General features: G+C 41.3%; 1 protein-coding gene across 1 annotated transcript; it reads left to right on the top strand.

The window, feature by feature from the left end:
• Positions 1–9,204: 9,204 nt before the first annotated feature.
• On the top strand, positions 9,205–13,988 carry UQCRFS1 (ubiquinol-cytochrome c reductase, Rieske iron-sulfur polypeptide 1; the record flags this gene model as incomplete). The annotated part of the gene is made up of 2 exons (XM_084256793.1): positions 9,205–9,418; positions 13,378–13,988. 2 exons carry the CDS (start codon positions 9,205–9,207, stop codon positions 13,986–13,988), a joined length of 825 nt encoding a protein of 274 aa, XP_084112919.1.
• Between the last annotated feature and the right edge of the window lie 298 nt (positions 13,989–14,286).

Here is a 14,286-nt window from a genome sequence, read left to right as displayed (position 1 = left end):
TTACATTATCATGGACATTTACATAGCCCTTCCTGTGTGCCAGGCTCAGGTCTATTCACTTTACACATAGTAATCTATTTAATACGTAAAAAATCTCTTGAGTTAGATACTGTCATTATCCCCCTTTTACAGAGGAAAACTGAGTCACACACACAGGTGATAAAACTGATCTTAGATATAGCTAGTCATTTACAGAACTGGGATTGAACACAGAGAATCTGACAAAACAATTACCATTCTGCTTGCCCCGTGGGAGACTGTGAGGGGGTTGTAAAGGCTCCTTACGCCTTCATTCAGACAGTCTTCATTTACTCATACCCACCTCAGAGGGTTGTTGGGATTTTAAGCAAGTTTTTAATGTAAACCATGAAACATTATGTCAAACTCTGCATGGTATGTGGTCACTGATCTGGAAGTGTCTTTTTTTATATCATTTGGGTTATTGTTGCAGGCAAGCTCTGTGCCAGTCCTGCCACAGCCAAATCAGGGCATCCCTAGGAACCCCCTCCCTCCAGTAGAGAGCACAAAACAATGGCTGGGACAATAAAAATGGCCAATGCCTAGACCCTGAGGAGGATCCAGATGAAGTGGTCAGTGTGCTGTGGTCGTGGAGAAAGGAACACAAATGAGTCAGTAGGAAGCAAGAACACCTTCTTCTCATGGGAGGTGTCACACAGAAGCAATACCAGTGCCCCCTGCCTGCTGCTTGGTCTGCCCCAAGGCCTTTGGGTGCACTTGACATATCAGTGTATTTACTCCTCCAGTTGGCATTGTTATCATCCCCATTTACAGAAGAGGAAACTGAGGCATGGGGGGGTAGGAAACGTGTTCAAGTCACAGAGCCTATGCACAGCACACAGTAGAGAATTTCATATACCATCAAAAATTCTGCCAAACTTGTGCATTGTTAGCATTACTTAATATTAAAAAATCTCACGTTTTTGCAATTTTGCAATTATGGTTTCCTCTTTTCAGAGAAGAACATGGTTTTTTGGTTGTTATTTTAACTTTTCTCCCCACCACCATTCCTTCTGTCCCTTTGTCCGTTTCCTTCCCTCTTCCCTGTTTACCTCAGAGCCCTCAGGGTGTTTATTGATAGCCATTAGTTTTTGAAGGTGTTTTACACTTTTGAAGTGTTGAATTCTATAAGTGAGTACCCAGTATTTGTTTCCTTCTGATTTACTTTGCTGTATATAATTCTCTTACATTCCACTGTTGAAAGTATCTGCATTTCATCTTTTCCTATGGCCACCTAATACTGCTTGGTACCAAGAAGATGTACATATCTTCTTGATCAATTTGTCTATTGAAGGAGCTTTAGGCTGCTTCTGTCCTAGCTATTGTAAATAATGCTGCTTTGATATTGTGAAACATGCATTTTGTTGTTGTTGGTGATGGTGGTGGTGGTGGTTTTCATATTCTTTTTTTTTTAAATTTATTTATTTTATACAAGCACTGGGTATAGTCAGAAGCGCGGGAGGGTGAGAGAATTCACCAGAGCCAGAGCGGGGAGCAGAACAGGCAGAAGAACCAAAGCACACTACTGAGGGGAGCAGCGGGTGCCGCAGGAGAGGTCTGTGCGCCACGTGGGACCCTCGCCAGTGGCTGGGGATCGAACCGGTGCTGCAGGGGCTGCGGGAAGCCTCGCAGCCCAGTGCTCAACCACTGTGCCACCGGGGTGGCCCAGGTTTCACATTCTGTGCATATATGCCCAAGAATGGAATTTCCTTTGTGAATGGTATTCTATTTTTATTTTTTTTTAATTATTTATGCATATAAGAGCTGGGGTACAGGCCAGAGGTGTGGGGGGTGAGAGGATTCACCAGAGACAGAGTGGGGTACAGAACAGTCAGATTGACTGAAATACACTGCTGGAGAAAGCAGCAGGCAAGTCAGGAGAGGTCTGCTGTGCCATGTGGGTAGCTCTCTGGCCGGGGATCAAACTGACCATGGATAGCTCATAGGCTGCGGCATCTTAACCCCTTGCACCACCAGGGAGGCCCTGTTGTTAATTTTTTAAGGTGAATCCAGATTTCTTTCCATAATGGTTTCATTGGTTTACATTCCCACCAGCAGTGTAATAGGGTTCCTACTTCTCTACAGCACTTGTTATTTTTTTTTTTTTTGGATATGTGCCATTCTCATGGTGTAAGATGGTATCTCACTGTAGTTTTAACCTGCATTTCTTTTATTAGAAGTGATGATGAACATTTTTCATGTGTATTTTTGTCTTCAAGTTATCCTCTTTAGTGAATTGTTTGTTCACATCCACTACCTATTTTTAATTGGGTTATTTGCTTATATGGTTGCATTGTATGAATTTAAAAAAAATTTGAATATTAATCCCTTATCAGTTATATATTGTATAATTACATTTTCCTATCAGTAAGGTACCTATTTAATTATGTACTTTTGCTCACTCTGTAGAAGTTTTGTAACTTCCAATTAATTAAAAATTAATTCTAATTTTTAATCTTTGTTTTTAATTACCTTGCCATAGGGGTTGAGTCACCCCAAATATCTCTAGTGTTGATACCATGGAATGAAATGGAATGTCAATATTTTCTTCTATGTATTTTATTATTGCAGGTCTTATATATAAATCTTTAATCCATTTGGAATTTATTTTTGTGTATGATGTTAGCAAGTAATCATTCTTTTATGTATGGCTCTCCAAGTTTCCTAACAACATTTATTAAAGACACTATCTGGTCTCCATTTTATGACCATGGATGTCTTGTCATAGATTACTTTCTGGTATATATGTGGATTTATTTCTGGACTTTCAAGTCTGTGCCATTGTTCCATGCACCTATTTTTGTGTCAATATCATAATGTCTTTAATACTGTTGCTTTATAGCAAAGTCTCAAGTCATGTAATGTGATACCTTCATTTCTCTCTTTTTCTTAATGGTGATTTTACAATTCAGGGTCTTTTGTAGTTCCATACAGATTTCAATATTTTTGGTTTAGTTTCTTTGGAAAATATTGTTAGTGATTGTATAGGAATGTGTTAAATTTGTATGTCATTTAAAGCAAGATAACCATTTTAATTATATTGTTTTTCACTATGCATGAGTGTATCAAAATATCCTTCCATCTCCTATGTCAGTAAGTCCTTTACTAACATCTTGTGGTTCTCATTGTATAGGCCTTTTACCTCATTTGTCAGGTTAATTATGAGGTATTTAATTCTTTTGGAAAAAAATTATTTTCTTAATTTCTTTTGCTTCTTGTACATTGTATATACATACATACATTACACATATATACATATATAAATGTATATGTGCGTATACATATATATATAAGCCTATGGTTTTTTGTTAGTTGATTTTGTAGCCTGCCGCTTGGCTGTACTCTTGTTTCTAATGATTTTTTATGGAATCTTTAGGATCTTTCTATATGTCATATCATTTGCAAATAGTGATAGTTTCAATTCTTCTTCACCTGTTCGGGTTCCCATTATTTCCTGTGTTTGAACACTCTAGTTAAAACTTCAAATACACTAAATTACACAGAAGTGGTGACTGTGGACATCCTTATTTTGTGCTGGGAAAAGTTTTCAGTTTTTTTTTTTTTTTTTTTTATTTATACAAGAATCGGGTACAGGCTAGATGCGTGGCAGGGTGAGAGGATTCACCAGAGACAGAGCAGGGAACAGAACAGGCAGAATGACTGAAATACACTGCTGAGAGGACCAGAGGGCAAGACAGGAGTGGTCTGTGGGCCCCGCCATGTGGGTTGCTCCGCAGCCAGCAGGGATGGAACTGGCACTGCAGAGGCTGTGGACAGCTTCCCATTGCTGCGTGCAACCACCTGTGCCACCAGGGAGGCCCCAAGTTTTCAGTTTTTCTCCATTGAGTATTATATTGGTTGTTGGTTTGTTATGTATGGATTTTATTATATATTTCTTCTACTCCATATTGATTAGAGTTTTTATCATAATGGGTACTGAATCTCTTATCAAGTGTTTTCCCTGCATCTGCTGATATTTTTTTCTCTTTACTTTTGTTGATATGGTGTATTACAGTAATTCATTTGTGTATAACAAACCATTCTTGAACCCCTGGGATGAATCCCAGTTGATCCCGATGTATAATCTTCGTGATATACTGTTGAATTTGATTTGCTAGTGTTTTGTTGTAAAATTTTGCATTGGTTTGTAATTTTCTTGTGCTGCCTATGCCTGGTTTTGATAATAGTTGGCATCATAAAATGTATTAGGAAACATTCCATCTTGTGTTTTTAAGAACAATTTGAGTAAGGTAGGCATCAGTTCTTTAAAAGTTTGATGAAAGTCATTTGTAAAGCCATCTGGTCCTGGGATTTTGTTTGTGATCAGTTTGTTCAGTTCATCTGTTTCAGATTAAGTTGAGCTAGAAATTTATTCATTTCTTCAGTTATCAAATTTATCAGCACATTTCTCCTCTCTCATTTGTGATCTTATTTTTTTTTGTTAGCCTAGCTAGATTTTATCTATTTTGTTTAATTTCCAAAGAGCCATCTCTCAGTTTCATTAATATTTTGTAGTCTTTTTCATCTCTATTTCACTTATTTCCACTCTTATTTTTATTATTTTCTTCCTTGTGCTAGATTTGGGTCTTACATTTCCCTCCTTTTTTAGTTGCTTTAGGTGTGATATTTGGGTTGCTTATTTAGGATTTTTCTTGCTTTTTAATGTGGGCCTGCAAACAATTCTCTTCTATAGTACATCCCATAGATTCTAGTAGTTTCTATCATTATTCTTGTTCGTCCCAAGGTATTTTTTAAATTTCTGCGTTGGTTTTCTCTTTTATTCAGTTGGTATTATGTAGCATGTTATTTAATCTCTATGTTTTCATAGTTTTCCCTTTTTTTTTCCTTCTTGGAATTGACTTCTAGTTTTATAGCACTGTGGTCACAGGAGGGACTAAGTATGTGTTTGGTCTTGGTGGTTTTTACTGAGTTGGGACTTGTGTCCCAAGATATAGTCTATTATTGAAAATGTTACACGTGTGCTTGAAAAATATGCATATGCAGAGGTTTTGGGGTGTAGTGTTCTGTAGATGTCTGTTAAAACTTCTTGGTCTAGCTACTTATTTAGATCTGTTGTTTCCTTACTTAAACTTTGTCTTGTTGATCTGTCCCTTACTATTAGTGGGACATTAAGGTTTCCTAGTTTAATTGTGTTGTTATCAATATCTCTCTTTAGTCCTATTATTGTTTATGTTTCTAGGTGCATATACATTTATGAATGTTATTTCTTCTTGTTCTATTAGACCATTTAATCATAATATATTCTTTATCTCTTTTTAACTTTCTTAATTGCAAGTCTATTTTAATCAGCTATAAGTAAAGCTGTTTCTATTTTGTTGTTGACATTTGTTTGTATATCTGTCTTCCAACCTTTAGTCTCTCTACTTGTCCTTGTTGGGGAGTTTCCTACAAACTGGACTTTGTGTTGAAATCCATTCAACCACTTTACATCTTTTGACTGGTGAGTTCAGGTAACTTAAATTTATGGTGATTATTGAGATGCAAATGCTTATCGACATTTTTTTATGTTTTTGTTTTGATTTGTATTGTCTTTATTTTTTTGAGGCCTCTAATTATATTTTGTTTAGCTTCCATTATATATTTTTGTTCCTTCTGTTATTTTTGTTGGAAGGTTCTACTGTGTTTAGTAGATGATGGGCTACTTGTGTGATTTGTTTGATCGTGTGGTCTCTGGCTGTTTCTTTCTTTATTTTTTTCAAAGATTTATTTATTTATGCATACAAGAACTGGGGTACAGGCCAGAGATGTGGAGGTTGAGAGGACCCACCAGAGACAGAGTGGGGAACAGAATAGGCGGACTGACTGAGATACAATGCTGAAGGGAGCAGCAGGCGAGTCAGGGGAAGTCTGCTGTGCCATGTGGGCAGCTACCTCGCTGGGGATTGAACTTGTGCTGCAGTGACTGCAGATAGCTACATAGGTTGCATCTTAACCCCCTGCACCACCAGGGAGGCCCAGTCTCTGGCTGTTTCTAATGGGTCACCTTGTTACTTTCCTCCTCATCCATGTTAAATGATAGGCATGAAAGGATCACAGCCAGTAGACTCAGGAATTTGAATTCTTGTGTGAAGTGTGTCTTTATGGAGGATGGCAGGTATTTTGAATACACCAGCCTGGCTTCCGTAGTAGCCTCTTCTATAGGGAATTTTAAGTGCTCTTGTTACCTGAACCCAGCCTCCTCAGTGGTGGGAGCTGTCAGCAGCAGTGATGTTCTCTCTCCTGCTGCTCCCCCACAAGTCAGTTGTGGCAGTTGCTCCTCAGAGCCCAGCAACTGTCCTTTTACTTCATGGATTGTGGAGTGGACCAATCAGGTCCAAGGTATTAGCTAACTGGTGCTGAATGGTCCAATCAGCCATAGGATTTAAAAAGGGTCCAATCAGACCTACGGGTGTTGCACCCTGAAAGAGGACATAAGCCAGGGTCAGCGGGTGCTAGTACAAGATGCTGTACCAGCCTCCAGACTCTGTTCCAGGCCTCTGAAGAAAGAGGAATGAAGGACCAGAAGCTGACATCCAGTAGGTGACCTCCAAGGAGGGAGGAGAAGCTGAAGACCTCTATCAGACACTGGGCCTCTGGTCCTGTCTCTGATGTTTCCTGAAAGGGTCACCAAAGGCCCTGGGCCTCGTGTGTCAAAGAGCTGTTATCAATTGGTATCTCTGACACCACCTCAGGGAACCAGTAGTGACCATCACTACTGGTCAGTGCTATCCAGCACTCCTGGTGACTAGTGACAGGCACTCTGCTTGTACTTCTGGCAGACACTACCTGGGTGAGATAGCCGCTGCTTGTGGCTACGGTAAGCTCTTTGTTACCTCTGTTTGTAAAATAAACCCCGTGGTTGTTGTTCCCTGAGCTTGAGGTCTCCTACAATAGTGCACTGATGAGAACGCACAAAGAGTGACCTGTCCTTTATGGGGCACTGTCCTTTGTTCGGTTATAGCATACAGGCCCCTACAATATGGGTGATATATTTCTATAGCCCTTGGTCTTGGTTTTCGGCCTTTTGGGGCTCTTTGGCGGCTCTCTTGTCTTAGAGCCCAGGCAGGGCTCTAAGGTAGCCGTTCCGGCCTATCCTGGTATCCCATCATTTCCTATATGCCCCTATATGCCCCTGTTTCACTCTGGCCTGATTCAGCCTACAGCTGTTCTGTGTTATGAGCTTCAGATTTAAAGCCAGTATTCCTGGCTCTGTGCCCCCAACCTCAGGTTCTACAGCAATGCACCCTCCATCCCAGGAGCCTGCTCTTGCACTCCTTTATCCAGCATAGTGTCAAGTCTTAGAAGCCCAGATAGTGGTGTGTGCCTCAGTCAAGAGCTTTAGGGGGCTCAACATCGCAGTAGCTCCTCTCTTTTATGGGTCCTAGTGCCCTGTAAAGTTACCACTTTAAAGTTTTTCCTACCCCTCTTTGTTGGACTGATGTTCCTATTGCGTGAAACGGTAGTCCCTTTTCAGGTTTTCTTTAACTTTGTTTAACAACAGTTTTGTTGTGCATGTTGCAGGGGAGCCATCTTCACTTTGCAGCCCTCTTGCCAAACATCTTGCCATTTTATTTTTTTAAGATTTATTTATTTATACAAGCACTGGGTACAGTCAGAAGCACGGGAGGGTGAGAGAATTCACCAGAGCCAGAGCCGGGAGCAGAACAGACAGACCAATGAAATACACTGCTGAGGGGAGCAGCGGGCGCAGAAAGAGAGGTCTGTGCTGCCATGTGGGACTCTAGCCGGAGGCCAGGGATCATACTGGCATTGCAGAGGCTGTGGGCAGCTTCGCAGCCCAGCGCTCAACCGCTGCGCCACCGGGGAGGCCCCATCTTGCCATCTTGGCTTACAGATAACAAATTTCTCTCACTATAGTGTGAACATCGGTGTGGCTAGACAATAAATACCATACAATTAAATAAAACATTTAAATCTTCTATAGATTCAACTATACCCTAAGGACTTGGAATTTATGCCTTTACTGTTAAAGGGGAGATTAACAAGTGTGATCAAGTTTGAAAGAGAACTAAAAAGGGAGTAATTTTCTTATCTAGTGATAGAAAATAATTTAGGAACCATCTGTTAAAATCTCACTAAGGTAAACAATGGTGATTAAGAGCACACACACAGGAGACACATTACCTGGCTTCAGGGCTTGCTGACTATCCAGTCCTGGACAGACAAAACCTCTAAACATCAGTTTCCTCATTGTTACTTCAAGATAACGTTTTCCCTCAGTGACCTTGATTCTAAATGCAAGTAAAGCACAAAACTGAATAAATATTAATGCTTATTACTGTAAGCCATTATCATCATAGCATACCTCACACACGTTTTCACCTATTAAAAAGTTTACTTATTTTTTAATTACTGATATTATAATAAAAACATAGTAGCATACACTGGGCTCTGCTTTACCATATTTGGTCGTGCATATATTCTATAACCATTAGTACTCAGTACTCCCATTTAAACGACTGTGATCTCTATTTTTTCTTTTTTATTTATTTTTAATTTTTTAAAATATTATTTTTGCATTTTTTACATCATAGTTCATTTTTAAACAAAATTGCGATCTCTATTTTTATCCCAAGGTCTCCACAGACGAAGTTTTATTTATTTATTTTATTTTTTTAAATAATAAATTTTATTTTTATATTCCCCATACAATTGCAACCCCCCATTTTGACCCCAATCCCTCCCCTCCCACCCCCCACTCCCCAAAAACTGTCTCTGGTTCATAGTTTTTTGTTGATTTTGATTTTCACTTTCTTATATTCTTTTTCCTAGTCCCTTATTTAAGTTTTCTAGATTCCTGCTATGAGTGAGACCATCCGGTATTTTTCTTTTTCTTTCTGGCTTACAGACGAAGTTTTAGCTCTAAAGGATCACAGTCGGAGCTCATCCCCTTCCTTGGGGCAGATTCCAGGCACTCACACCGCGGAGCGGCTGGTTGACAAGTGAGGCCACACCCCACCTCCGCGCCTGACTCCGCCCCTAGCGCCTGCCCGGAGCCCCGCCCCTGACGCAGCGTCCCTCCGGGCTCGCCCCGCCCCGTGAAGAGTTCGGCGTCCGCAAGCGCGTTGACGTCACGGGCGCCGCGCTTCCTGCGCCTCTGCGCGCCTGCGCCTCGCGAGGAAGGTCGTTCCTGTGACCGGCTTGGCGGTAGGAGCAGTTGTCGCCATGTTGTCGGCCGCAGCCCGAGCGGGGCCGTTCGCGCCCGTCCTGTCGGCCACGTCCCGCGGGGTGGCGGGCGCGCTGCGGCCCCTGGCGCAGGCCGCGGTGCCCGCCACCTCGGAGCCGCCAGTGCTGGACGTGAAGCGGCCCTTCCTGTGCCGGGAGTCGCTGAGTGGCCAGGCCGCGGGCCGGCCTCTGGCCGCCTCCGTGAGCCTCAATGGTGAGCCGGGCTGAGGGGAGCGACCGGGGCTGTGGGGTCCCCCCTTCTCGCTCCCTCCGGCCCTGGACCCAGGGAGCGGCCGAGGAGGGCGGGGGTGTGCGGGGAGAAAGAGCGGTGCGGTGACTGGAGATCAGGCCCCCGGACCGGTCGACCTTGCGCAGGCCCCTGCGCCTCCCCGGCCGCGGCGCCCGTGCCTGGGGCGGGCGGCCCGGGGGTCGGCGCGCGCCCGGCCTCCGCCTGCTCTGGCTGCCCGGGCTCTTGGGGGAGCCTGAGTTGGCGAGTCGGGGCTCCCACCGACAGGCCAGGTTTTGTACTTCATCGATAAATTCGGGGACCCCGGGGTCCGTCAAAGTCTTTGCTTCCGGCAAAGATTTTGCTGCTCACAGATCTGTTGACTTTGGACAAATTTCTAAACGTTTTTATTCACCGGGAAGCGGAGTAACGATTATACCAATTTCCAAGATACTGTCGTGATGTTCAAATGGAAGGATTTTATGTATAACCATTAGCACCATTAGCACATTTCGGGGGCCCCTTAGAAGTGCTAGAAAAGAAAATAGCAACGGCTGTTAATATTTGGGAAGTCCTGCTCGGTGGTGACCAAGCCGTTCATCGCCCTTCCCACACTTTCACCTCCCGCCTCCAAAAAAAAAAAAAAAAAAATAGTAATAACATGAGGCCCAAGGTCATTTTATAGTGTAGAATATAAGCAGTGTTTTCAGGCACTGGGCCAAAAGGTTTTCACAGCAGTAATTTAAAGCTGAAGAGGAGCAACAGGCAGAGGTTGATGATAATCCCGTTTCAGAGACGAGAAAATAGACTCAGAGAGGTGAGGACACTTGAGGGGGATGCACATTCTTTTACATGATGGAGCATGGATTTGAAAGGCAGGTTTGCAGCCCTGAGCTCTTGTCAGGAGTATGTTTCACACCCACTTCCAGCAGATCCTAGTTTACCTTCTGTGCTTTGTTTTAAATGCGTTGGCTGTCTGTGGGCTGTGTTCCTGTAGTCTGCCCAACCTGCATAGTTTTTGGAGTCTGACAAAATCTCTGGGGTCTTGAAATGTTGGAAGCCAGCAAAACTGGACTCTCACTTTCTACATGGGAAGAGTCCACTGTACTATGCCTTGGAGCAGGTGCGCCTCAGTTCACTGTCCTCCACAAGCCACCTTCATTTATTGTGTTCCTTCACCTCCCTGCCCTGTTGGTGCTTCTGTTTTAACTCTTGCCAGATATTCGGACCAAGTTGCCCCAACTCCGTTCTACTTCACTGACCCTTTTCTTGGCACTTAGGTGATCTTTCCATTCAACCCTCTGTATTTCCAGGTTTTATACCCATTCTTCTAATCTCAGTTCAGGATCTTGTCAATAAAATTTTTACTTGCCGATTCCTTTATTTCTTAATAGCACGTAGCATTTATAGTCTGCATTTACTGAGATCATGATTTCTCTGATTTTAAGGCTGAGGGAAGAACTCTCCTCCAGTGTTGGATTTTGCATATAATTGGTGCAAAATATCTGTGAATGAATAAAGTGAAAGTTTTCTTTTTTATTAGGGGGCACCAGTGGCTTTTGGGGAAACTGTTCAGGGCAGGAACAGGCAGCTCTAACCTATCTCAAGCCTATTGGACCTGGAGATGGGATGCAAAGGGGAGGAGGACATTTAACAAAGGTGGAAAGCATCTTTGCACTTTGTCTTAAGACTAAAGAGTCATCTAAAAATTAGTTTACCTGACCTTCAAGAATTGGTAAAGCCTCTTTTATTTAATCATTCCTTCAACTTATAGCTTAAGTTCACATTAAAATATAGCCAGATGGTTTGTGGAAAGATGTCTAGTAGAGGGAATGGTTGGGGAGACTTGGATCAAGTTGGGGAAGATTTCCAAGACACATCAGAATCACCTTAAAAAAACCAAACAATCTGTTAAAATGCCTTAAGTTTTCTCAATTTCTAGGTGATATTCTTTCAAAGAGTTTGATTTTTATTTTAGAACTAAATTCAGCATCTTTGCTACTAAAAGTCACAATATTGCTCATGTAAAATTAGGATTTTTTTCAGCATGGTCGTTCAATTTCCCAAAATGTTTTTGATGGGATAACTTTATTTGTAAAGTGTAACCTGCTACACAGAATGGATGAGTAGACCGTTGGGTTTCTTTTTCCACCAAATCTGTAGATGAGATTGAATCCTTTTTAATTTCAGTGTACCTGTGTTTGCCGTGTGTACTGTTCAATGGTTAAGGGTGGTAGTAGGAACATTGGTCCTTTATTTTTCACGTATGTCATGCATGTATCTTTTCTGTATAATCCCAGAAAATGCTAGGGCAAAGTAATCAATGATTGATTCCAAATCCAGTCTGCACTAACAGGTTATCGTTACATGGGGGTAGGGTAGGGTAGCAATGATGTGATGTCACTTTGCTGTAGTCGTGACTCTCAAATAGTCATTATCTGTGTTGGGTTAGTAAGAAAAGTACATAGCGTGATTTTGATAGGTTGTATTATTGTTTATGAATACATAGTTTCCATAAAATGGACCTTGAGAACCATGTGAAAAGTTGTCGATGTTATTTATTATAGTGTTTGACCACTCAAGAACGTATATTAGGGTGAGACAGCTTAGGCCAGGAATTGCAACTTATATCAAAATGCATCTTAGAATTTTTCTTTTAAAAATAAATTTCCAAAACTAGAGGCATTTTTATGTCCCTTTTCTAAAAAGGAAACCTTGTGGCAAATTTCCTAAAATGAATATACAGCTTGCAAAGAAGGTTGCTTCCTAAAATATATGTAAAACCTTTACCAGTAAGTTAGCTTTTTGTCAGACATTTATAATTGGTGTGGGACAGAGATTATCTTTTATTTTTTTCTTAAACTACTTGCATCCAAAGTACTACACAAATTATGTTTAACATTCATTTGATACAAACATTTGGTCATTTTTGGTGGACAGTAGTGTCCCAGTTTAGGGACTGATAGAAATGGAAAAGATAATGACCCTCCTTCTCTAGAAGTTGTTGCTCTTCGATAAAGAGGGGGAATGTATGAAGAATATGCTTTTTTTCCTTTACTAAGTTGAAATTCTCTTGGAGATTTGATTTGATTTTGGTAGCCACCTATGCTGATAAGGATGTCCTCTGCTCACTCATGGTTTTACTTGAAGTGTACCCTAGAGTGTAAAATAGAAACCTTTAAATTTTCTGCAACTTAAATTAACTTATGGCTTACAGGATATTATAATCAGTATTTTAGGACTTTTTGTACTTCTTTCAAAGAATTGGTAGGTGGGTATATAAAGTTAGACATTTGGTTTAATAAGATGATCACATGTCACCTTAAAGGGTAGACTGAATTTTAAGGTCCCTTTTAATCCATAGAATATGGGAGCTAGTTAGCCTAATTGTGTAGTACGTCTGGACAGGTTGATTTTTATTTTTTGAAAAGATTTGTTTATGCATAGAAGAACTGAATTGTAGGCCAGAGGTGCAGGGGCATGAAGAGGATCCAGCAGAGACAGGGTGGGGAGCAGAACAGGTTGATTGACTGAAATACACTGCTGAGGGGAGCCAGTGGCTGGCGATATCTTGATAGCCCTAAGACTAACCCCTCCCTGCACCACCAGGGAGGCCCCTTGATAGGTGGGTTTTTAAATACTTCTACTTACAGTGGTATTTAACTTTAAATGCACTGAGTTGGTATCAAATTAACAGTGTTCACTAGAGGAGGAGCTCAATTTACTGTTTCATGCCAATATAATAGTGATTGACTTCATTTTGCTTTTAATGTGTTATATGTTGGCACTGCCTACTTTAATCGATTCTGACAACAGTGAGTGCCCATATTTCACATTTTTATAATTTGATTTTTTTTCTTGTAAATCCTTTTAGATCCATTTCCTGATATATATTCCTTTCAGGATACTCATCTAACTATGTTTTTTAATTTCTGTTTATTTTGCAGCCCCTGCGTCTGTTCGTTATTCACATACAGACATCAAAGTGCCTGACTTCTCTGACTATCGTCGCGCCGAAGTGTTAGATAGTACAAAGTCTTCAAAAGAGAGCAGTGAGGCTAGAAAAGGTTTTTCGTATTTGGTAACTGCAACTACTACTGTGGGTGTTGCATATGCTGCCAAGAATGTCGTCTCTCAGTTTGTTTCCAGCATGAGTGCTTCTGCTGATGTGCTGGCCATGTCGAAAATTGAAATCAAGTTATCTGATATTCCAGAAGGCAAGAACATGGCTTTCAAATGGAGAGGCAAACCCCTGTTTGTGCGCCATAGAACCAAGAAGGAAATTGACCAGGAAGCTGCAGTTGAAGTGTCCCAATTGAGGGACCCACAGCATGACTTAGATCGAGTAAAGAAACCTGAATGGGTTATCCTGATAGGTGTTTGCACTCACCTTGGTTGTGTGCCCATTGCAAATGCAGGCGATTTTGGTGGTTATTACTGCCCTTGCCATGGGTCACACTATGATGCCTCTGGCAGGATCAGGAAGGGGCCTGCACCTCTCAACCTTGAAGTTCCCTCATATGAATTCACCAGTGATGACATAGTGATTGTTGGTTAGAGAACTGGACTCAAGTCATAGTCTTCATGGTCACCTCGGAAGAGTTATTTGAGAGCAAGCCGCCTGTGCTTCAAGTTGGTTGATTTGAAATATTTAAAATTGCTAATAATGTATATGCAAACATTAATGTGAAGTGAACTTAATGTTGAAGATTTTAAAGAATTCACCTAATAAAGCCACGTTAAACAAGTGAAGTTCGGTCAAAGACGTGAAAGGTGTAGTGTCTTTATCAATTCTAATTAAAAATTACAGACCTGGTGTACAAGATATTTGTGAAATTTGTATTTGACTGTCATTT

The sequence above is a fragment of the Talpa europaea genome, assembly GCF_964194135.1.
Source record: "Talpa europaea genome assembly, chromosome: 16".
Classification (NCBI taxonomy): domain Eukaryota; kingdom Metazoa; phylum Chordata; class Mammalia; order Eulipotyphla; family Talpidae; genus Talpa; species Talpa europaea.
This window is presented reverse-complemented; position numbering and strand designations above follow the sequence as displayed.